The sequence below is a fragment of the Lytechinus pictus genome, chromosome 14, assembly GCF_037042905.1.
Source record: "Lytechinus pictus isolate F3 Inbred chromosome 14, Lp3.0, whole genome shotgun sequence".
Classification (NCBI taxonomy): domain Eukaryota; kingdom Metazoa; phylum Echinodermata; class Echinoidea; order Temnopleuroida; family Toxopneustidae; genus Lytechinus; species Lytechinus pictus.
This window is the reverse complement of record NC_087258.1, coordinates 22,860,828-22,888,097: the sequence shown is the minus strand read 5'-3', so window position 1 is coordinate 22,888,097 and position 27,270 is coordinate 22,860,828. Positions and strand designations below refer to the sequence as shown.

Below are 27,270 nucleotides of genomic sequence, written 5' to 3'. Positions count from 1 at the left end.
GTAGTACATTGCGAATAAAGTCATGAGAAATTGAATCGAATGCCTTCTCAAAATCTATAAGTAACAATAAACCGGGAATATCGTTTAATTCAGTATATAATAATATATCATATAACAAGCGGATGTTTTCTCCGATAAAGCGTCCGGACATAAACCCTTTCTGATTCTCATGAATAAGAAGAGGGAGTACATTCTTCAATCTATTAGCTATACAAGTAGATCCTATTTTGTATACAACATTTAATAATGATATGGGTCTCCAATTTTTTAAATAGTGTCTATCTTTACTTCCTTTGGGGATTAAAGTAATAACTCCTAACTTCTGTATGTAAGGCATACCAGATAAAAATGAAGAGTTTAAATATCTAACTAAAAATATATGGATTTCCAAATTCAACAGTGAATCCATCTAGACCAGGAGATTTATTGTTTTTCATATTTGTTAGGGCATAATAAACCTCGTCGGTGGAGAGCTCTCCTTCTAAATTCCGTGACATAGCATTTGTTAATTTATTTAGTTCATCTTTGTTTATCATGAGATACAAGAAAATAATCCAATCTGGCTGCCTTAAATGGAGTGGGTTGGCGCCATGTAAATATCTTTTCATGTTCATGTAATTCTCTCCATGGATCCACCAGGCTTAAGTTAGTTTTCATTTCATCAACTCTTTTCTTTGCGTTTGGATTATTCAAACGAACATAATTAAATGTGTCTTTATCAAAATTTTGGACCAAATTCCAATCACCACAAAAAATTGTTAAAGGGTTTTCAAATTCTAATGCAACATTTTCAACATCTGAATAAAAGTTAACATTGTCTTGGTTAGGGCCATATAGAGATATCAATGTTATATTATAATCATATATCTTAAGATCTAAAGCAACAAAATTCCCTTCGGTTGACCTTTTGATTTGATTTATATTAAAAATAACACCCTCCGCAAAGAGAATGGCTACACCCCTAGCATTAGACGTCTTATGACTAAAAAAACAATTATCTCCCCAAATAGTTTTTATTGAAACTTCTTCTTCACCTACAAAATGAGTGTCCTGCAAGCAGCAGATATGAAACTTTTTTGCCTTAATATATTCTAAGACATCATTTCTTTTTTTACTATTTCCTAAACCTCGACAGTTCAAAGAAATTATACTGAAACTACCCATCATACATTGAATCTAGCATTGAGTTATGAACAATAATTCCTGTGGAGGCTTTTTCAGTTTTTTTTAACACTGACAACACAAACACAAAACAACAAACAAAAACAAACATAAACACTTGACACACAAACAAGACAACACTAAACATGATTTCACGCGAAACGAACAAGGAAGACATGGCGCATACCATCGCGCCTAGGTCCTTATCCAGGCCTTCAATATTATGCCAAAGAATAGAAACTGAAATCCACTACTTTTTAGGCACTGTAAAAATGTCTGTGTACATTTCGTGCAAAAATTTTCGTGCGCAAGGCAACCAGAAATAATCTACATAAAACAACCAGTATGTGAGTAAACGAAGTATGCGTTATTAATACCAGGACTCTGTCATTCTGCATTATCAAAGATTATAAAGATTATTTAGTCAATTGAATGCACAGCCTTGCATATACATAAAAGTCCTAGTTTTTTTTTTTAACAGCATTTTTAATGACTGGCAACTAGTGTCTGAAATACACGTGTTTACATAGCATAATACAATAAAAAGACATTATGCAAAGAATAGATTTTTAAAAAAAAATTGTTTATTTTTTTTCTAGCTAGGTTGCCCCCCCCCCCCAAGCATGGCTCGAATAATAATTCGTCATGTCTTAACAGGCGGCCAATTTCCTTTTTCCATCCATGCGCATAAAATATTGGTTTCTTTTCTAGCTGGGGTGACACCCCCCCCCCCCCCCCCCCCCCAACCTGGAATTCATACTATGAGGCGCCGAATGTACCAATATTATATAGAACAATTATTTGTTATATAATCATTATTTATTAAATAATAACTATTATTTATATATAATTTACATTTTATTTGTAAATAACTACTATTATATAAAATATCATTTCTAATTATTTATATATAATTCCAAGTAATACTTCATTATTTGTAAATAATAATAGTTCGACATTCCATTATTTATAAATAATGATTATTTGTTTTTCATTATTTATAAATAATGATTATTTGTTTTTCATTATTTATAAATAATGATTATTTGTTTTTCATTATTTACAAATAATGATTATTTGTTTTTCATTATTTATAAATAATGATTATTTGTTTTTCATTATTTATAAATAATGATTATTTGTTTTTCATTATTTACAAATAATGATTATTTGTTTTTCATTATTTATAAATAATGATTATTTGTTTTTCATTATTTATAAATAATGATTATTTGTTTTTCATTATTTATAAATAATGATAATTGGTTTTTCATTATTTATAAATAATTTGTTGAGTTTTCCATTATTTATAAATAATGATTATTTGTTAAATAATGAAAACGTCTACTTCATTATTTATAAATAATTTTTTCGAGTGCACCATTATTCTCATTATTTATAAATAATAATTATTTAATGTTCGAGTTTTCCATTATTTATAAATAAAGATTATTTGTTAAATAATGAAATATCTACTTCATTATTTATAAATAATAATTTTGTTTCAATATCCCATTAATCATTGTTTATAAACAATTTTTACAGTTTGCCATTATATACAAATAATCATTATTTATATACAAATAACCATTATTTATTAAATAATGCCATTATTTATTAAATAATGCCATTATTTATTAAATAATGCCATTATTTATTAAATAATGGAAAACTCGCTATAACATGCAAATGTGGGACCGCCCATGATATGAATATTCATGATGCGATTTCCTTTTTCGTGATTTTTCTTCACAAATTTTTGTCCATTTCCTCTTCATAATGACATTTCTTGAAGCAATTTTCTAGGGATATGGTCTGATTGTAATATTCTTCATTTTCTATATAACTTCGTCTTCGTAGAAATATAAAAAAGTGTAATTTTATACGATTTTTCCTACAGTTCACAATCCCCATAGGCGCGCGTGTACGGTAGGGACAACCGGTGAATCGACGGAGTGCTCTTCATCGAAATACTACGTTGGTTGGTCCCCCGAAGTGGCGGGCGGAATTTAGCCCGAATCCTCGATGGAAGTCGATCAAGTGCATATGAGCTGAGAGAGTGAAATATCAGTGTACTTGTACAGGCCCTTCTACTTTTTATAAATATTTCTTGTTGCTTTTTTTGTTAAGTTAATTTTTCCTGGTGTAGAGATAAGTTTCAGTTCTAGTAATGCACTTCAAATACATTTTGGAGTGTCTGTTTGAGGCGTTTGGGGCGATTTCACCCTGGCCCCAAAATGCTCGCAACGACAATACGGGGGCATGATGACCCCTAAATTTTTAAAAACTTATTTTTCTATTGAAAATTATCACAAAATTCACCAAAAGTGTGCACGAAAGCCTTCGTATTTCACTTTTAAAACTCCAAAAAGTGCCCAAATGACAAGCTTGGTCGCTTCGCTGTGTCGCATTCAACTTGAGAACGTTTACGCGTCCGCTTCGATATATCCCCCCCCCCCCTCCTCCGAAAGAAATTATGTATACGGCCATGCTCTAAAGAGCCTGGCACATTGATTTATGTATACTTCATTTTCATTATTTTTATCTCATTATCAACATGGCCTTACGCAGAATTTTTTCCGGGGGGGGGGGGGGGTGGGGGGAGCAGGACGCGCGTAAACTTTCTCATAAAAATCTTGAAAAAGCGAAGCGACCAAGCTTGTCATTTGAGCTTGGTCGCGTCGCTGTCTCGCTTTCAAGATTTTTTTGAGAAACTTTACGCGCGTCCTAGCTGCTCCCCCCCCCCCCCCCCCGGTAAAAATTCTGTGTAAGGCCATGATGATAATGTGATAAAAATAATGAAAATGAAAAGTACATATAAATCAATGTGCCATATGCTCTTTTGAGCATGGCCGTTCACAGAATTTCTTTCGGGGGATGGGGGCAGACGCGCGTAAACGTTCTCAAGTTGAAAGCGAGACAGCGAAGCGACCAAGCTTGTCATTTGGGCTTGGTCCCGTGGCTGTCTCGCTTTCAAGATTTTTTTGAGAAAGTTTACGCGCGTCATGCTCCGGCCCCGGCCCCCCTGGAAAAAATTCTGCGTAAGGCCATGTTGATAATGAGATAAAAATAATGAAAATGAAAGTATACATAAATCAATGTGCCAGGCTCTTTAGAGCATGGCCGTATACAGAATTTCTTTCGGAGGAGGGGGGGGGGGATATATCGAAGCGGACGCGTAAACGTTCTCAAGTTGAATGCGACACAGCGAAGCGACCAAGCTTGTCATTTGGGCACTTTTTGGAGTTTTAAAAGTGAAATACGAAGGCTTTCGTGCACACTTTTGGTGAATTTTGTGATAATTTTCAATAGAAAAATAAGTTTTTAAAAATTTAGGGGTCATCATGCCCCCGTATTGTCGTTGCGAGCATTTTGGGGCCAGGGTGAAATCGCCCCAAACGCCTCAAACAGACACTCCAAAATGTATTTGAAGTGCATTATTAGAACTGAAACTTATCTCTACACCAGGAAAAATTAACTTAACAAAAAAAGCAACAAGAAATATTTATAAAAAGTAGAAGGGCCTGTACAAGTACACTGATATTTCACTCTCTCAGCTCATATGCACTTGATCGACTTCCATCGAGGATTCGGGCTAAATTCCGCCCGCCACTTCGGGGGACCAACCAACGTAGTATTTCGATGAAGAGCACTCCGTCGATTCACCGGTTGTCCCTACCGTACACGCGCGCCTATGGGGATTGTGAACTGTAGGAAAAATCGTATAAAATTACACTTTTTTATATTTCTACGAAGACGAAGTTATATAGAAAATGAAGAATATTACAATCAGACCATATCCCTAGAAAATTGCTTCAAGAAATGTCATTATGAAGAGGAAATGGACAAAAATTTGTGAAGAAAAATCACGAAAAAGGAAATCGCATCATGAATATTCATATCATGGGCGGTCCCACATTTGCATGTTATAGCGAGTTTTCCATTATTTAATAAATAATGGCATTATTTAATAAATAATGGCATTATTTAATAAATAATGGCATTATTTAATAAATAATGGTTATTTGTATATAAATAATGATTATTTGTATATAATGGCAAACTGTAAAAATTGTTTATAAACAATGATTAATGGGATATTGAAACAAAATTATTATTTATAAATAATGAAGTAGATATTTCATTATTTAACAAATAATCTTTATTTATAAATAATGGAAAACTCGAACATTAAATAATTATTATTTATAAATAATGAGAATAATGGTGCACTCGAAAAAATTATTTATAAATAATGAAGTAGACGTTTTCATTATTTAACAAATAATCATTATTTATAAATAATGGAAAACTCAACAAATTATTTATAAATAATGAAAAACCAATTATCATTATTTATAAATAATGAAAAACAAATAATCATTATTTATAAATAATGAAAAACAAATAATCATTATTTATAAATAATGAAAAACAAATAATCATTATTTGTAAATAATGAAAAACAAATAATCATTATTTATAAATAATGAAAAACAAATAATCATTATTTATAAATAATGAAAAACAAATAATCATTATTTGTAAATAATGAAAAACAAATAATCATTATTTATAAATAATGAAAAACAAATAATCATTATTTATAAATAATGAAAAACAAATAATCATTATTTGTAAATAATGAAAAACAAATAATCATTATTTATAAATAATGAAAAACAAATAATCATTATTTATAAATAATGAAAAACAAATAATCATTATTTATAAATAATGGAATGTCGAACTATTATTATTTACAAATAATGAAGTATTACTTGGAATTATATATAAATAATTAGAAATGATATTTTATATAATAGTAGTTATTTACAAATAAAATGTAAATTATATATAAATAATAGTTATTATTTAATAAATAATGATTATATAACAAATAATTGTTCTATATAATATTGGTACATTCGGCGCCTCATATTCATCTGCCTTTTCCCATTTTGGACAATAATGCAAGGTTTATTATTTGTAACTGCCTTATAGTTAGTTATTACATGTATTATTGAAAAATACTTCTATATGATTTCATAATGAAAGATGTAAAAAACTGTACTACAACACAATATGGAAACATCTAAATACTATAACAGTTTACGAAAATATTTAATCCGATCTGGTTTTTTTTTTCTTTGGAATCTGTATATCAAAGTTCTCTTTCTTTCCCTTCGAAACGCTTGCGTGCTTATATTGTATAATGTTTGTCCTCAGTTCTATATTCTCAGATTTTAGGAGCACCATTAAGGATGAAATCTCTAACGATTTGTTATACGCTTATACGGTTCCGTGACATTAATATCCATTCACTCGTTGGGAACGTTTCATGAAAAAAAAATGTTAGACATTTTCACTGACTTGTTTGTTCTTAGCCACTCAGATGCAAGGATTTGCAGTAGCTTATAACAATAAGCTTATAACAATAGTCTGTGAATATCGCTATCTGTTTCATGAAATGCTCCACCGGATCCCATTAGCGTACACTCTAAAAACATATTGGGTAAAAATGCTCTATGAGGGTAATTATGTGTCCAACCAACATTGGGCATTTCTTTTGGGCATTTTTATTTATCCAGTGTGATGAACATTTTGCCCATTCTAAAGTAATTGCTGCTTATTTTTTTACCTTACTGGACAATATGCTTCCCGCATCAAGTAAAATACTGCCCCAAATCTGTTGGACACAAAATTACCCTCGTGCTGGTTAGAATTTCACCCAATATTTTTTTTACATGCAGTGTATGAATATCACTTTCTGTATCATGACATGCTCCACCGGATCCCAGTAGCAAAATGAGAAAAAAAATGAATAAATAAAAATAGGGGACCAGACTTAGCGTATGGGGCATTATGTCTTGACATCTGCGTGTGAGAGCAGCGAGTGAGCAAAATTTGTGACCTTTTTCAATACAAAAGTCTTATTTTGTGATAGATTTTGGCATAATATTCAGAATATGTGTCACCATTTTTATTTCGTTTGATTTATTTTCTTTTTTTATTTTCTTGATCGTGAAATTTTTTGGGGCTCATGGTCCTCGAGCCCTTCATCCGTACGCCAGTGCCGGCTCCAATAATCCTGGATCCTGCAGACTAAACAAGTTTTGCTTTTTTATGCAGGTTCCCTCATTTTTCACTCTTTTAAATTGTCTTTAATTCCAAATCGCTATTTTCTTTAATTTGAATTAATTGATATGCCTTGTATGATTTGTATTCTCATGAGTTTTCTGATATTGTTTTCATATTGTTGTTTGTACTTGTGAAATATGTAAAATAAAGTCAAATCAAATCAAATAATTTATATGGAGAAACGATAGCTCAGTTGGTACAGGAGTGGAAAGAGGGGTCATGAATCAAACATTTTGAGGGGGTGGAACATATGGCGTACGAGGGGGGTCTAAATAGTGCAATCGAACAAAAAAGGCTAATACAAAATGATACTTTTTTAATGAAAATGTAATTTGGGGAAGACTTTATCATGATATCCAAAAATATGTATATGTATTTTGCATCATGATATTGTAACTTAATATGTTTATTAACCTAAAATCAGGACATTGATGTAAAACAGCAATTCAGCTGATCTTTTTATCCTGTATAAATATTTTCTAATAAATAAAATAATTTCATTATCCATTTCCCTTTTGTTATACCTTTTTAAAGATTTTCTCGGGAACTTTTTTGTGGAGAGGAGGAGCTGAGAGTTCGACAGTCCACCGAGAGCCACCTTTACATTGTGTGCTGATTTAGTTGGAAATCAATATTATGCAACCTTTCTAATATTATTTCAGACAATTTAATTCAATTTAATTTAGTTCCGTTTATTGCCTTAAAGGCATTGTAAAACAGTCCGGATACTGACACATACAAAATTTACAAATTGTAGACGATACATGAAATGAATAGATGCTTGCGAATTAACAAAATATAACCAAATAAGAACTATCAAACTTATAAAAAGGGTAACATAAGAAAACTATAATTTATTGCACTTCAGGGCTCCGTCCTATAAAGAACTGTGATTGATCCCATCAAATACAACTTTGGAAAGACAGCAAATGCCAACATCTAAACTGCATGTATGTGCCAAATATCTTTTAGATAAGATGGATATACACATTTATCATTGTCTTGACAAGTCAGTGTGCTTTGTGCAAATTTCCTGTAGGAAAAATAATGACATTGTTGGATTTCCATATGATTGAGGTTGATCGGATCATTCGCAGCATTTTGTAAGACAGGACTAATGTATTGCCCCTAGTATTATGTTAGTAGTGCGGTATAAACGGATTTTCCTTTAGGTGAGGGAGTGAAGCAACCAAGGAGTAAAAGGGCTTAGAATGCCCCCCCCCATCTCGGAATTTAGGGAATTTTAATAATGCCTTTTATCTCATCTTCAAAGAGTTTTTATGACAAGGTTTCGGCGTCATTACGGGGTAGCTGAGGACGATGATAAGGAGGTTTAAAAATATGAAGAAAAAAAAATACGGTATGGAAAAGAAATGAATTAGTAATAATATACCCCTTATGAAACGGTTACACTTCGTAATTCCGAAGGTTCTTTATTCCGAAGGTTCGTAATTCCGAAACACGTAAATTGCCTATACCTCGATGTTCGTTAATCCGAAAACGTAAAAGGGTTCGTTAATCCGAACATTTGTGGCGTTATTCCGAAGGTTCGTTTTTCCGAAGGTTCGATAATCCGAAAACGAAATAAGGTTCGTTAATCATTTCGTTTTCGGACTAACGAACCTTCGGAATTACGAACCTTCGGAAATACGAACCTTCGGAATAACCGAACCTTCGGAATAACGAAGCTTCGGAATTACATATGTATGCGATGAAACATACCCCTCAATTTAAATCAAGAGATCCGCCTTCGCCCCCCCCCCCGCAGAATTATTTTCTTTTGCCCACCACTCCCACATTCACATAAATTAAAAATTCTGGTGCCACCACCGAGGAAAACGAATATCAGCTAAAAATAGGGGTTTTTTTCATGAATAAAAAGGTTTTTTTGCGAATACTTGAAGAAGTACCCTGATGCCTCGGCAGCGCAGCCTCTGGCGTACGTAAAACAGTCGATTAGCGCCAGATGTCTGCCAGGCCTGGCGAGTTTGGGAAATTTGATTTGATTTGATTTATTGTTTTCTTCAGCATCCATGGAACATTCGTATAATACATTTTCTATAACATAATAAACATAATATGTTAGCATTTTTGGCATGAATCTTAAATAAAGTGTACAAAAAAAATATAATTCCAGATAAAAAATGATTAACTACCAAATTATTATATGATATTCACAATTTGCAGGAGAATGATTGTCATCATAAGCAGATTGCTTGAAGAAAAATGACAATCCCAAACTAAAACTAATTGAATTAATTAATACATTTATAAAGCAGAATGGGCATATATTTTTAAATACGAAACATCAATTCATGCAATATTTTTAGTATGAAGATGAAGATGATAAAGGTGAGGGTGACGGTGATATGATGATGATGATGATGAAGGCCATGGAGATGATGCTGGTCATGATGGAGATATCATTAAATGACTGCGTCCCGCACTCAAAAATGACGAAATACATACTGCCGTCCAATGACAAAAAGGAAGCAACTTATTTTTTTTCTCAAAAATTTACCTTTTCCTTGATTTTTTTAAATGCCTGTGTCTGTATGCTCTACATGATGCTATAGGAATTTGAGTCACATTGCCCCCCAATTTCTAAAATATATAATGGACATTTCAAAAGCGAATAACTATGTTTCCACATAATACAATAACACAAGTCATTTGCCTCATTAACTTTAGAAACGAATTCTACAGAGTTGTTTCCTTTTGTTATGAGACGACAGTATTTTTTATTTGATATTTATTATCTAATAAATAATTGCTCTCTGTTCGTTTCGACCTTGTAGGAACTCATTGTACACAAACTGGGGCCAGAATTAAATGACAGTGCACATAATTATTCACTTTAAAAAAAATGTTTGGCAATTTCCAAAGTGTGCTTTTTGTACTCACACGTTATATTCAGTCGTTTCTGGGTTGTTGTTTTTGTCATTGGTTTATAATAATGATGTTTCACATCAAATAATACTAAAAAATATATCAAAAATAACGATTTTAAATGTTTCTTTGTTCCATTTTCATTTTTATTAAAATCATTCAAAAGGAACAGGAGCGACCATGATGTAACTTAGTAAATAATAAACAAAACGGAAAATAATAAGCTGAAAATAAAAAGGTAGGCCAGCAAGAAAAAGCATTTGGATATACTGTATCCCCCTAATTGAAATATCAAAATATAGTCATCTCGATTAATACTGTCTGAATTTGATTTGACCTATAAAAAAAAATTTAATGATTCTTGTAATAATTTGAAAATGTACTTTTGATAATTGTAATACTGATAAATGATAGCAAGATAATCAAATTGATTTATACAGAAGTAAATAATACATAGGTCTATATGGAAAACACTATCTGTTGTCCTATATTTGCTACTTACGTACTTACGACATATAAATTACTTTTTGCTGTAGGCTTAGTGAATATCTCCCCTTTAGATGGCCATCATTGCATCCATGATGTCTAAGTAATTAATAAAAAATGGTCGAGCACCAAAATAAAGCGAGGGATGCGCAAATGAATTCTCCATTTTAATTACGATTCGGCAAAGAGTACTAGTATATGCCCAGACTAGACACGGTAAATGTGAATGAATTGGACTTGACAATAACTTGTTACCATGCCAACGTAATTTAGATATCAACAACGTTGATCCATGGAGCTAAACCGAAAGTATAGACCGAGTGTGTTGTATATATTTTCAACCTACTTCGGTTTGTGTGCCGACTGTCACACAAATGCAAATTCTTCCAGACTTGGTCGATACCAAGTAATTCAAAACAACGCAAATGTTTTGATCGGTTATAGCTAAGTGTGACTGCTCCCTTGTGTACAAATACGGACTATAATTTATCATCGACTTGCAGCCTTTGGCATGTTGAGTACAATTTTTCATGTCAATGCATTCGAATAATAGACCATGCAAACAGGTAACGGGGATGCAGGTTTATTTTCTATAGTAGAGCCAATTTCGAATGGGTCAGCAGTTGGCGGAATGTACCGTTATATATCATATTTAGAAGGAAAAAATGGTTCGATTAGGATGATATTATTGCGAATATCTGAACTGGACAAGAACAGCTTCTTGACAAAAATGCGGCATGAGGCGAGGAACCTGTCAAGTTTATGTACACTTTTCATACTGATATATATGAATCTATACCAGTAGATATATTTACTGGTATATGTATTTATTGGAGATTGCATCACTGCCATGCTAAATAAGCATGCAATGCTCTGCATAATCATGATAATAATTGTCGAGTCCATGCATATTTCCCGCCGGTTTGTTTCAACCAAGCACTATTCTTCAGTTAATTGTACCCGAGCTCTCTTGAAACGGTTATACTCATTATCTCTCTCGAACATTTCCGGAAGTGCTTTATAAGCTAGATCCTTCGACTTTCTAAGGAAATACATTATTCTTTTTTTCTTCGCGATAGTTCGGATAACAATCAGCGAGGGATTTCTAGAGGTTATAGACAGGAAAGCAAGCAGAACGGCATAAAAAGATACCGGATCGTCTGATATTAGTCGGATAACGTGCAGGATTAACATGGCGGTTATTCATCTTCGCGAGGAGATGATATCTTGAGGCAAAATGTCGCTCTCGTCATTGACATGTGATTGCCGGGTCGTATTACAGCAGCAGCATGATACATGGACCACAGCAATCTGAATATTCATCGCCAGTTCAATAAGTAATGTAATTCAGGCATTCGTTCTGGATTGAATAAATCATTAATTCAATTGTTCCAACGCGTGTAGTAGCCGCAATCAACGAGTCTGCTAAATTACTGGACACTGGAAATGATATCGCCCCAAATTCTTCAACTGATGCGTGTCGTCCTATGACAGGAGTCTAATTTCAACCGCGAAAAGCCGGCTTTATCTCCCTGACACTTACTAACAGGTCTTTAGTCTATCAAGGAAAGCATGGACCTACTAAATTAACACATGAGAGGTGATTCATGACCCGTACTTTTTCCGCATGCATCTATACGTTGTTTTGTAATTTATATAGCAGTGTAACAAACGTTATGCATTGAAGATCCGGTTGTGCTTTAATACGATCCTCGGTTTATTACTGCCCATGTGATAAGGAGTTACATCCTTTCAAAGTGAAAAGCAGAACTGACTTGTTGCTTCCGCGGTTAAACGAATGTGGTAGATTCAGCTGAATGCAGTGTGGGGCACTTAGGCAGAACTTATCCGGCTTCAAATTTGTTCGTTGTTCATTTTTCGACTCTTACAATCGGACTATGGCGATAATCTGCTTTATGTAGAACTATTGTTATGAAAACTATTACCGTTCACTAGCCGCTCATCAGTACTACTGTCCAAGCATGGTGAAATCGTGTAACCATTCTGATTTGTATTCATTGCAGAGTATACTTTAGTTTTACTTAACAGAATTAGAAGGGTGTATTTAAAGGTATACAGTGGATGTGTTCATAGGTCGACGCAGAGGGCGCTACGCGTAGCAGGAGGATTCCTCAACACTCTTGACCCACCGCAATTCCAATTCACCATGGCTCTAATGCGTACGTTTTACCGATGTGGCAGGGGCTTCACCTTCGCCACCGTCTTTGCCGTAGCATTCATCATAACCCTCAATAATATAATATCATACCAGCCCGTGGATGACTACACCCGAGAGAATTCCAGAGACTACAGCTTCGGATCAACCAACGACACGAAACCCCACAGTATACCTTTTCCAGACCTGGCCAGGAAGGCTCAATGGTTCACAATATACGCTTTAACTGATCAACAAAAAGCAGTGGAGAATTGGAAACTAAGCCCGGATCGGCACAATTACCATTACCTCCACAACCCAGCGCATATATGTGCAGATGAAGCAGGTCCTTCAGATATCATTTTGGTTATATTTGTCAATTCTTCTCCGAGAAATGCCGGGAAGAGGGCGTATATACGAAACACCTTTGGTAGCTATTACGAGTGGCCAACGCACGAAGGAGGTGCCTCTGTCATGCGCGTTGTGTTTTTACTCGGTGCGGTCAAGGACACCAGACTCCAAGCAGACATCAACCTTGAATCTGACATCTACAAAGACATCGTGCAGGAGTCTTTCATCGATGACTACCTGAACCTGACACGGAAGACTGTCATGGGGATGAAGTGGGTTACCAAATATTGCAGGAGCGCCAAGTACACGATGAAAGTGGACGATGATATCATCATCAACGCACCTCTGGTCTACAACATCCTTCAGACTGCATCTCCCACCAACTTCACTCTAGGGACAGTTCTTCGGAAAGCCACTCCGGTTCGTTCACCAAGAGGACAATACGGGAAGTTCCTCACACCACTGACGTTGTATCCTCACAAGGTCTACCCTCCATACTTCAACGGCCATGCCTATATACTTTCCACGGACGTCGTTGAGAACATCTACCGCGTTTCCATGGAAACGGACCTCTTTCCTTGGTCCGATGTCTTCATTGGAATGTGCCTAAATAAACTTGGGATTCGGTTGCGCCATTCGAGCCGCTTTCTGAGCGTAAAATTCCCGATGGCCACCAAGACGCAGTTGTCGGAGGAGGGGAATGCCCTGGATGAGTTTCGGGAATACGTTAGCGTTTTTCATTTTACTGTACCCATTATGAATCAGTTATGGGAAATTTGGACTCGAGATCTTTGAATACTCGTCATCATTCATCATGTTCACATTCCAAACTACCGGGCGGATTTTTGATTGAATGACTATTAAATTGGTGATGATCAAACTTAAAACAAAATTATTTAAGTTCACCATATTCATTTGTTAGAATCCTCAAATACTGTGATTAGGGTTCTGAGACCAAATTTAACTTGAAATTTTAGAAAAAAAACAGTTATGCAAAATGATATTTTAAATGATATTTAAAATGGTTCACTTCCAATTCAGGTTGTGAGTATATATGTGCCTTTTGAAAAATATAATTTTTTTCAAACACTGTTGGGTGTATGACCATAGCGACAGTTTAGTTAACTCTGGGTAAACTCTGACCATAATTTTATGGAGTGCCAGTTGCTATCTTATTTGTCAAGAGAGGAATATCCCAATCCTAAAAAAACTGAAAGTTGTCGAAAATAAATTGAATCATGAAATGAGAAAAATTAGAAAATAGAATGAATTTCATTTAATTATTTGGTACACTATCTTAGCATGAAAGTGGAAGCAATAGACAAACTTCAGCACTCCATAAAAGTATGTACTAAAGTCCATAGAGATAAACTTAGGTTTGATTATCAGAGTAAAACTTTGTGTTTGATAAAAAGTAATTCTATCTGTAGCTTCTGAAGGTTTCCATGGCGAAGAAGAATAGTGTAGTAGGTTTCACGGTACATCATGTATCTTTCTTGGGCAAGTGTTGGTCCTGAAAAGGACCGCCCAATCTCTAATTCTATCTGTATATATCAATTTGTTTTTGGAAACACAAAGCTTTGAACAAAAAATTGAAACAGAAACAAGTGATAATATTCATATACCCGCATGTCTTTCCTCTTCAAAGTTTGATGGTAATTGCCTGTTTTATGTTAAGCATGAAAATAAACCACCAGCAACTTTACATGTACATAATATTCGGACTAAAATTGTTGAGCAATGCACGGTCGCAGAAATTTAATCAACGTACAATCCTAAAGATTTAATTATATTTAACAAGTCGTGTAATATTTCCCCACCATGCATTGAATATTGTGAATTCTGTTTCATTTTTAGCAACTAATATTGCAATATTTTTTATCAAATAATTTCCAGGGTCAGTTGCAATAAGTAGAGAATTAAGTCCTATACCAGTGAAAATGATATACCACGAGATGCAAATTAAGATATGTAGACATTGAATAATATAAACTTCACGAACTTTATAAAGCATACATTTTTAGTATTTCATGTCTTTTTATCATGTGCCTTATTCAACTTCGTATATGATGTATCTAAATTATTTTATCAACTTGAGAAGATGATCATCACACAATATACGCTGTTTAATTTATATACTTTTCATACAACGCTTGTTAACGTATACATTTTTCATACAACGCTTTTTAATTTATACTAGTATACTTTTCATACAACGCTATTTACTCCATGAACTCTACATTATTTATTTACCAGTTTAAACAAGTGTTTAAAATTTCAAACACCCACGCTTAATTTATTGAAGATTACATATCAAATATGAAACAACTACACTGTAAAATTCATATTAAACAGCGTTGTTTATTTTTTTTTTTATTCAAAAAGCGTTTTACTATTATACTATTATGTTGTCATCATGAAACGTGATATTCATTATTACTGATGTTGTATTCCCTTTGAACATTTATTAATGTTCGGATGCTGAGTAAAAATGGTCTCTATATTACTGACTCGTGTACTACTCATAAGTGACTCAATTATAGTCAAAAGTTATTAAATATCCCAACTGTTCACAAGCATGGCACGTGCACCAACATAAAACTTTGTTGAAGCTGAGTAGAAATAACCACAGATCTATTCATGGGCGGTGTCACGGTGGTCGGGGCAGGGGTAGCCCCGGGGACGTCGCCACGTAGATTACTCCCTGTTCGGGCTCATGTGGTGATCGCCCCTGTCATTTTTTTTTTCAAAGAGGTGAAAAAAGGGCGAAGGAAATTAATATTTTAAAAGAGGGAGAAGAAGAAATAAGAGTAGGCCTATTCATCATGAGGTCACGACTGTGTAACGCTATACACCTATTATTCATATAAGATAATTTGCGATGCCATTAGGTCAACGCCCACCGCTAAAGATCATTTTGGCCCCTCCCCCCCCCCTCATTATCACAGTAAAAAGGCTGTTTAAATTTTGTACAACGATATTCAATATATAAACCCTACAGTAGTTGTTTAATAGTATAAACAACCATGCTTGATTTATTGAGAATTAAATATTGAAAAATAGACTTCGTTGTTTAAGATTTTAAAAACTTGTTTAAACAATTTAAACAACTACTGTAAGGTTCATAATTAAAATAAATAGCGGTGTTTGAAATTTTAAAGCGTTTTTATTGTGTAAAGATAATGCCCTTGCCCCATATTGCTGTGTCGTATAACTACTAGACGTTCGCTTATTTTTAACTGGCATATAATTATTTACACTGTAAAAAATGAAGTGCTAATTTAGCACTTTCAGTGCTTGTATAGTGACTGCACTACGAGTGCTAATTTTCTAGTTTAAATTTGCACTAGAAAATCAGCACTCGCGGTGCAGTCACTATACAAGCACTGTAAGTGCTAAATTATCACTTCATTTTTTACAGTGTATGGGTCAGTTTTCAAAAGAATGTACACACCTAAAATGTCGGGCAACATACTGTCCACTGTGTTGGGTAATGTATGTTGGTAAAAAAATACATATATTCTGGGCAATTATTTTCCAATTGAGCAAATTTGTTACCCAATTATTAGTTTTTATTACCCAATTTGGGCAGATTTTAACCAATAGTTGTGTGGACAGTAAGTTGCCCAGGGTTGGTTAAAAGTTGGGCATTTTTTGCTCAACTAGTTTAAGAGTGTGCATGTATCAGTCTGATCAGGCGACTTGACAAATCTGACAGGATTGATTTTAAAGTGTATTTCAGTCTCAAAATGTGCCTTTTCAGTCTTTCTGAACTTTGTGTATAACATGATACTATTTGAATTTGTATTTAACATGATTTTCAATGTCTAAATTACACGAAAGCCGAAATTGATATTAATATGATAAGCCCTACGCGCTTCTTAAAAAAATATTTCTTAAAAAGGATTTCTAATTGCACTGGACCACGTACACTCTAAAAACAAAGAGTAAACATTTAACCAAATATTGGGTAGAAAGGGGACATTCATGTTTGCTGTGTAATTTTTTCCCCCAATACTGGGCAAAATGCATGTTTGAAGGGTAAATTTCAACGCAACATTGCGTAAAATTTACAAAATATTTGGTATCTTTTTACCCAACAAACATGCATGTTCCCATTTTACTCAATATTGGGTAAACTTTTTTAAGAGCGTAATGTATTTGAACGGCATCGTTTCCATCAAATTAAACAGTCGAGAAAGTAAAATTAAAGTATTTTTTCAAATTTTTGTGGAGAATGGTACATTGAATTGTTTTTAAAATGGTTATCGCTGAAAAACAAACATGCTATAGAAAGGGTCGAATTTTTTTTCCCTGAAAATCTGATACGAAAAAAAAACCTAATCGACTCCTCCTCCAAAACGGTCAACGTTTTCCTCCAAGAAAACCGAAAAGCAAAAGGGGAAAAGGGTATTAATACCGAACCTGACATATATCTTTTTTTTTCAAATAACTGACATCGAACCCCCGTAAGTCTAAAACTATGTAGTTTGATCATGGACCTGCTCGTAGGTCCATGGTTTGATCAAGTAGTCTAGTCATTAACGCTATTCACCTGTTATACAATGTGCAATACCTTTATACACTTACATTATTTCCAATTCATTCAAGAGGGAGTGGGTGTGTGTGTGTGTAATCTTACAAATAATTATGTATCACTCACTGGTTAGATACTATCACTTCCGTATTATTTCCCTAAATGTGCAGTATTTTTCGTGCATACTAGGAAAATGATGCTTGAAACGGTGCCAGGAAACGGGAAATTATATCTTGGTCTGAAGCATTCTAATTCATTTTAAAAGGATAAAAACATATTGTCTGTTTATCTCGTTAGCTTTCCATGCAGGTAGTCAATCAATTAGCAGAAAGAAAGGTTTCCCGATGGTTCAAATACAGCCATTCGGAGTAAAATTTTGTCTTTCATTATTTTCATCCGGGTTTAGTTAAAGGCCAAGAAGTTCACCCCTAACAACAAAGTAATGGATGTGAAAATGTTTGCCATAATTTGCATTTTCTTCATTGTTGTAATTACCAATTGTTTTTCTGAAATTTAGTAAAGTTTTGACATGTTATTTAAATTTTTCATTCGATCTTAATGGAAGATACGAAGTGTTTGTTTGATTATTATTCTCTATCCATTCAAATTTACTGATTGTTTGGGGGTAGATTTGACCTTTAAAGACCATCTAGACCCTTTGATCAGCTTCATTATTCCAAATTATGTTCGAATGTTACCAGACTCATCATCCTTAATGCAACGCTTTGATCTTTATACAGTTATACAGTTATACACCATGATATTATTTACAGTAAAAACGCCCTTTAAAATTCTTATACAACGTCGTTTACTATATATGTAAACCTTTGACGGTAGTTGTTGAAAAAGTTTAAACAATTGTTTTAAATCTTAACAAAGGTTGATTTTCAATATTCAATTCTCCATGGATTAAGAATGATTGTTTAAACTGTTAAACAAATACTGTAAAGAAAACGGCGTCGTATGAAATTTTTAAACAGCGTTTTTAACGTTTAATAATTGCAAATGCAATGGTATTAAAATTCCACCACCACTGGGTGCATAATTTTACACAGGTGTTTCATTATAATACCCTGTACTTCCTGATTGTAATGTTAAATATTACTTGGTGTTAGTATCCACATGGTGGGTAGTTATACTTATAGAGCTTAGCAATAATTACGTTGGAAATGAACAAAAGTATTTCAGTACGCTTCTAAACATTCCCGATCGGATAAAGAACAAACGGCTAATAAGATTTATAGGAAATTCAAAATTGGCTGTTTTAATTCAAAGTGTGTGTGGATCAAGGCTAACTATCTAGTACAGATGCCAACATTCCATTTAGGCGTTGATTTCTTGATATTACTGTTCCGGGGATGGGGGGGGGTCATGACGACCCTCCCCCATTGATAGGCTGCTGTTCGAAATTCGAAAATTGAGGGGGACACGTCCCCCATTCCCCGGGGTCACCGCAAAAAAGAGTATACCCAATATTGGGTAAACAAGGAACATGCATGTTTGTCAGGCAAAATGAAACCAAATATTGTGTAAATTTTACCCAATGTTTCATTGAAATTTATCCATAAAACAAGCATTTTGCATAATATGGGAACATATCTTACCAAACATACAATGCATGTTACCTTTTTACACAATATTTAGTGTACATTCACTCGTTGCTTTGACTGCAGACACTTTAATGTTCTGAAGCTAAGAGATATGCGAAGAAATTGTTTTTTTATGTCAGGTACATTAATTTTGTATCAATTGCCTATTTAGAGACTCGTGATCGAAAAGAGTTTCGATTGTTTCAAATTAATTTCAGTTTTCAGATTGATTGCAGTATATTAAAACGTTACTGTTGTTGTCATTGATTTTAAAAGTTTTAAATTGATTGTAATTAATGACAACTCTTAACGCAGGGCATATTCGACAAATTATAAGTTGTACGGTGATGTATTACAGCAATATCATGGACCTACAAAATAAACGGGATTACATCTTAAATTACTAGTATTTGGGATATTTTTAATCAACAGTTTTTAACCACATGTGTGCCTTTTCGGTGAATGGTCATCTTTAGAATAAAAGGTGAATATTGATTTACTAAGTTTAATTAGATATTCACATAAAGTATTCTATCCCTGTAATTTTGATATCATTGTTATGATTGTGGCGAAATAAGTATACTTAGCATTAAAAAAAAACATAATTATACGGTGCTTTAATGGAATGGTATTGCAGGGTAAATTTCATCTCTAGCGCAATTCCGTGAAATAATCAACATTTTGGTACATCCGACCCCCATCTTTCTCAAGTTTTACTCCACTTCATAAACTGATCATGTCATGGTCATTTCAGAGCATTATAGACAGTCAAAATAACTAGAAATCAGAGACAGGGGTCAGACGTACATATTTTATGAAATTGACATCTAGTGTATACGTCTTTTAAGTGTACTACCTTAAAAATATGGGGTGTGTTAAGAAAATAGCAGGATGATCGCATATTTCATTTTCCCAGAAAGAAAATAAATTGACAGATTTTGCCTATATTTATTTGTCCCTCGATTATGCAGATATGTTTCATTTACTTTGTAATGAAATAATATTGAATTAAGAATATATTTCTTAACGGATAATTGATATGATAAATGTATATTTTTTTAACGTGATTGAGATGACGTGCATGATTCGATTTCTTGCCAAATAATACCAGAGTATAATTATATTCCAAAGACTTCTAAACTCTGACCTTCTGATTTTAGCACGCTGGTGCACAAAAAAATAAATAGAAATAATATCTTGTTATTCTGGGCCAACTGAAACGTTTTTTTTAATGAGAAAGTTCATGAATATAATCATTGGTATATAAATTTTATGGATAATTTGAAATTTGGAAACATTTTTGTTTTTCTTTTTTTTTTCTCGGGAAATATTTTTGTTCACATGGTTATATGGAATGGTAAGGGACCAGGGGATATCAACAAGAGAATATTAAGATACACTTCGTAAATGGTGAAAAGGATTGATAAAACTCGAACACAGAAATGTTATTTTACATCCAAATCGTATTCTGTACTTTCGTTTGTTCGGTAACTGAGGTTTTGCCGTTAAGAACAAATGTTAACATTTATGCAAACATTCTTGTTTCAACGTGCTGTTTACATTAAAAGAACCCAAATATTTTGGGTATGATGTAAAGAAACTTTGTTTATTTGCAATAATTCATTTGTGTCGTGCACAAAGTATGATAACTTTCTTTGCTCTCCAAATGTTTGATGTTTTGTTTGGCCATGAAAATGATAGTGATCGTGCTGCTGCTGCTGCTGCTGATGATGAAAATGATGGTGATGATTATAGTAATGATTTTGATGATGATGATGATCATCATCATCATCATCATCAATCACAACTATGGAAAGCCAGCAACTCCAACATCTAAAATTCATGTTTGTTCAAAATATTTTCTAGATATGATGTATATTCATGTATCCATTGTTCTCTTTAAAATTCAATGTGCTTCTATTTTTTTTTACAAAGGATAATGTGCAATTTCCTGTGGAAAAAATTATGGCATTGATGGATTTCCATATAGTTGAAATTGATCGGATCAATCTTAACTCTTTGTAAGACGGGGCCCAAATTATATTTGCAATGACTCAGTGACGGACTGGTTATGCTTCAGTATCATGATTAAAGCATTTTAGTCTGCTTATAACGAAAGAAACATTATTAAACTCACAATATGTCGCGCATTATAATCAGCCGAAAAGAAGGGCTGTGAAAGAAAAGGGTCATTAATGAATTAATATTTATTCTTCTTGAATAGACCGCTAAATTTCAACAAATTACGAAAGAAACATTATCAGTCTGTTTGAGCGTTTGGAGAAACATATATCGAGATGTGTAATCTAACTGAGTAGTTTGATTTTCCGGCAACATGATTTTTCGAGTCATTAATACATCTCATTTAATCAGATAATAATATGTCTCATCTCTCTTACCGCAACAAAATGAATAAGTGACGAACAGGATATTAAAGATTATTTAGATAAAAGAAAGTTATCAAGATCATAAATTAACTTCCATATTATATTAGATAGATTGTCACTTGGAGACAGGAAACAATAGCCAAGAGATTATCTTTCGATGATGACTGAATATGATTTTATAAAATTTATAAAAATAATAATGTCCCTGATGCTAGAATGAGGTTTTTGTATTTTTTTTTCTAAATAACAAAATAAATCAGATGTGATGGGCTCTCTTACAATTCGCATAGTTTCCCCCTAAATAAGTCAATTTCGACTGGGTATATGACGAATACCGGTATATAACATTTTCAGAATCATTATTACCAAATGGCCGTATAAGTAATCCCTTTTCTCAATATTAACTCATATTTCAAGCCAATTATTGTTCTTATTGATAAATATTGTTAATGTAGGGGTCAACGATACACAACCCCAGCTTCATTAGTGGACCTCTCTATTTTCCCGCCTAACATTAATAATTCGTTGAATTTTTTTTATTGCAATGGGCATGATGGGTATTTATCAATTGAAGTTTCAGTTCTATACAACATAATTTTATATTGCGTGAATCTTACTTAAATGTTTATTTCTATGATACTCGTATGTTTTTGTTTTTGTTTTCATTTTTAAAAAATGAAATAAAGACCTTGAAACTGAAACCAAGACCGGTAAAAGGCGACTTCGACGACACGGTGATGTGATGGTGGTGGTGGTGATGATGATGAGGATGATGATGAGGATGATGATGGGGATGATGATGATGACGATGATGATGATGATGATGACGATCTTACAAAGAGTTGCAATTGATCCGATCAACTACAACTATGGGCGGCCAGCAACGTCAACATATAACATGAAAGTTTGCTCAAAATATTGTATAGATATGATGTATATTCATACATTCATCATTCTCTTGAAGATTTAGTGTGATCCTCTTTGTTTACCAAGGAGAGTTTGCAAACTTCCTGTGGAAAAAAATTATGGTGTGGATGGATTTCCATACAGTTAAGATTGATTGGATAAATCGTAACTCTTTGTAAGACGGGGCCTTGTTTAATTCAACTAACAATAATCATCAACATGAAATAGCAAGGTTCTACTTATTTTCAAAATTGAGTCATGAATAATATGATCACATAAGACGAAACTAATCCCCCATTGTTTTTATCCCGGGAAATGTTTCATGTAGCATTCTGTCAATGATTTTCAAAGACAACTTTGCTCTGAGCCAATCAGATGCAAGGATTTCAGTGGCTTATAACCAGTGTTGTAGTGCCTTGATGCTCGGCCTTGGCCTTAAGGCCTGCTTTTTCAAAGCCTTGGCCTTGAGAGAGCCTTGGCCTTGAGGATTTTGAGCCTTGAAATTTGAAGGCATTTTCAAGGCATTTTGTATTTTGCACTTTCATTTGTTTTATATAAGTAATTATAAATGTTTCAATTGTTCTGTATATTTAATGACACTAATGGTCAATACTACCAGTCAGCAGTTGCAGTAGCAGCAGCAGTAGTAAGTATAATTGCAGTGTCATCATTATCTCCATTATCAAGAATTAACATCACATATGTAACAAAGAACAGCAGTGATGAACAATAAAAAAACATTATTTATTGGTAATGTGTTGTAATCATGACTAATGATTTGACAATATTGATATCAATAATGATAATGATGATAGTAATATTATGATAAAGATTATAATAATTTGATGACAGGAATAATTCTGACAGATGTGACTGTGATTTTGATACCAATCTTCTCTAAAGAATGATAACAAGGTTGATTTCTATTCCATTAAGATTTTCCTTCTATTATTTTCTTTGGCCAACACGAATGTTTTAAGTCTTAATGATATTCTGAAAAGGTTTGATAAACTTCAACACAATTTTCAATTTTGTCATGTCCAAATGGACTATGTATGGAGTGCGACCCATTTTTTTTTTATATCCTTTTGAATATGAATTCATTTTGTTAGTATTCTTTAATCCGGTTTTTTAGCCTGAGGTATTTTAAGTGTAGAAGATACAAAAAATGAGAATTGAAATTTAAAATTGGTTGTAAGCAGAAAAACCCTTGAAAACTGACAAGAGTCCTAAAAATGTCTCATTTGCAGGTCAGCATTTCAAAATTTCAACTTGCGCTTTATGCTCTTCTGCTCCCCCCAAAAAAATCCCTGTAGGAAAAAATGCCCCTTTTCCAAAATAAATAATGCAATTTTTTCCAAATGAAATATGCCCTTTTTCAAAAAGTAATATCTTTTTTTTATAGTAAAACAATACATTTTAAGTTCGGAATTCACCAAATTTTGGATCGCGCTCGCATCAATTATTGTTAAGTACAGTACTAAACCTGTTCATGGTTACAAAAATGTTTTATAGCATGTCCAGTTTTCAGGTGGGAATATAGTATCACAAATTTTTGGCCCACTTTCTGCACTCGCATTAATTATTGTTAAGTAAGGTACTCATTCTGTTCCCGTTTACAAAAAAATATGCTTAGAATGTCCCGTTTTCAGGCTGGAATATCACAATTTTTTGAGCTCGCGCTTTGCGCTCGCATTATTTGATTGGTAAGTTTTATGTATCATATTTATGAGTCACTAAATGCAGTCCTTAACAGCTTTCTTTTATGGTCAGTATATTATAAAATTTCAGCTCGCGCTGCGCGCTCGCGTTAAAGTTGAATTAAGAAGGGGGTGAGTTTCCATAAATATAGGTTCTACATACAATATATAGTATATATAAGTTGTTCAAACACATAGCATGTCACAATAATCCTCTGCCTTCTCGATATTTTGCTTTGAAAGTCTATGAAATTAGCCACCTGTCAGAGCCCGAGAGACGAGTGTACAGAAAAGTCACTCGGAGTGTGACGTCACCGGGGGGAATTTAGTATAAGAGGTGCCTGAATGTCATACAGAAATGCTATGCAGAGAGAGAAAGATATTTTACAATTTTTTTTCAAAGCAACTCAAATCAAACAAATAGGACTGATATGTACAAATCTTTACTTTCCCTGTATAAAAAACAGTATGAATAACCACCATGAACTCTTCAATCATGATGTAAGATAGCAAACAGTGAGTTATTGAATGATATTTTCACTATTTCTCATTTATTTTATCACGATGTTCAATCAAGTGAGTAGCTGGAAAGTAATTCCGGCGGCTAGCTCAGCGCGCGCTGAACGCATAATTATACTAGTACACACAACATACACCGTACCCAGGCATTGAGTGTACTGTTATGGTCTGGTATGTCGACTTAGTTCATGGCCGTGCAGCGATCCCCTGGCGTTTTTTCTTCTTTTCTTTTGTCTTTGACTCCACTTTTATATCCTCTGGATCATTTCCACTCATAGCTCATTCCACAGAACAATCTTGAACCAAACGTATAGTATTCTTTCTCGGCCTTCTGAGTTGTTTTCTATATTTAATTACGCTAGGGGTCACCGTCACACATACAAACGCAATTCGGAAGTGAGTTGAAGACAGAAAGATATATAGTAATTAGTATACATCTCTATGGTTGAAGACAACAAGAACGGTACGGTAGCTCGACAGCTAGCTGCGCCGGAGCGGGCGGCCGGTCGGCACAAAGCAATTCCGCAACCAACTGTGTTTTTTTGCAAGAGCCGCGTCACACGCGGATAAATATGTCATAATAACACGTCTGCTACGTTATCGACTGGTGAGAAGATCTCGATCAAATTTCATATTATTCACCTTGAAATTATTCCTTTAGGGTCTATGGTATCATTCTGAGGGAATTCACATATTTGGAATAATAGTACGGCCACAAATATTTTAATCATTTCCTCTTTGCAAGTTCTATGGCTCGCAGATACAACTTCAACTGCAGTTATTCCATATGAAGGAGTACGTGCATAGTACTGTACCGGGACCGAATACCCCCCGGTGACGTCACACTCAAAGAACACCCGTCTCGGTAGGCATTGCAGGAGCGAACTCAGGGAAAATGGGTAGGGATAAATCGTTCAAATTCACTATTTTGAAAAAAGAAAATGGGGGGTCGAATCACCTATTAGTGTTTGGGGGGTTGTAAGGTTGCTATTAATGTAAATATCTCAATATTTGGAATCGTCTTCTTAATTCAACTTTAACTTTTTAGTGAGATACACATCTTTGTCACGATTACAAAAAAAGCTCGGAATATTTAATTTACATCTTTTAGTTAACACAAAATGTCCAGAAGTTTGAGCTCGTGATTCGCGCTGGCAACATCTCGCAAGAATGCCCTTTTAACAGTGATTTAGCGCCATAATTGACCAAAAATCTATAGTTCTACCGTGTCTACAATTTTAGAATTGATTTTTTTACAATTCTTTTTTTTCTCGCTGCGCTTTCTCGCGGACAAGTAATGCCTAAATCAAAATATATATCTTATCAGTTATAAATCACTTTCTATTTTCCTTTTTCCTACGAATAGACATGAAGTCACAAACATTGTTTCCAACTTACAAAATAAAAAAAGTTCCGGCTTTGACGAAATCAGTAACGTTATTTTAAAGGCCATTATTCCTTACATTGTAGATCCATTGGTCCATATCTTTAATTTATCACTGCTGCATGGTGAATTTCCTAATTCCATGAAACTTGCTAAAATCATACCATTGTTTAAGAAAGGTGACACACTTGAAGTAGGTAACTATCGGCCAATCTCGTTATTGTCTTCTTTTTCCAAAATTTTAGAAAAAATAGTGTTCACTCGAATGATAACTTTCTTGAAGAAAAATAATATATTTTCTAACTTCCAATTTGGTTTTAGGGAGAAACATAGTACTGTTCACGCTTTAATGACTTTTGTAGAAAAGGTTGCTCATTCAATTGACTCTTCTTCTCACACAGTTGGTATATTCCTGGACTTCTCCAAGGCCTTCGATACGATAAATCATGACATTTTACTTTATAAACTCAATCATATCGGTGTCCGTGGAAAGGCCTTGGAGTGGTTCAGGAGTTACCTTTCTAACAGGAAACAATTTGTATATTTAAATGAGCACGAATCTGATTTTAGAAATATTACTTGTGGTGTTCCGCAAGGGAGTCTTTTAGGCCCTTTGTTGTTTATTCTTTATATAAATGATTTTCATAAATCGTCCAATTTACTGTCATTTATTTTATTTGCAGATGATACTAACTTATTTTTTTCACACAGAGATCCAAATGTTCTTGTTGATGTCGTCAATGCAGAGTTGCGAAATGTTTTAGAATGGATAAGAACAAATAAACTGTCATTAAACCTTTTGAAGACGAATTACATATTATTTAGTAACTCCTTAGCTTCATTACCGACTCAAATTATGTTTGACAATACCCCAATTAAGCAGGTTTCTCATACAAAATTCTTAGGTGTTTGGTTGATAGCAAGCTCTCCTGGAAATTACATATCGAAAATATTTGCAAAACAATCTCTCGAAATATTGGTATTATTAACAGACTAAAATCACATCTTCCACAACGATCTTTGCTTACTCTTTATTATTCTCTTGTTTTACCCTACCTAAATTAT

At 33.7% G+C, this 27,270-nt stretch overlaps 1 protein-coding gene across 1 annotated transcript; it reads left to right on the top strand.

Moving 5' to 3' along the window:
• Nucleotides 1-9,199: 9,199 nt before the first annotated feature.
• On the top strand, nucleotides 9,200-20,909 carry LOC129276458 (beta-1,3-galactosyltransferase 1-like). Its single transcript, XM_064109370.1, has one exon. It carries the CDS (start codon nucleotides 12,845-12,847, stop codon nucleotides 13,976-13,978), a length of 1,134 nt encoding a protein of 377 aa, XP_063965440.1. The 5' UTR covers nucleotides 9,200-12,844; the 3' UTR covers nucleotides 13,979-20,909.
• Nucleotides 20,910-27,270: the final 6,361 nt, after the last annotated feature.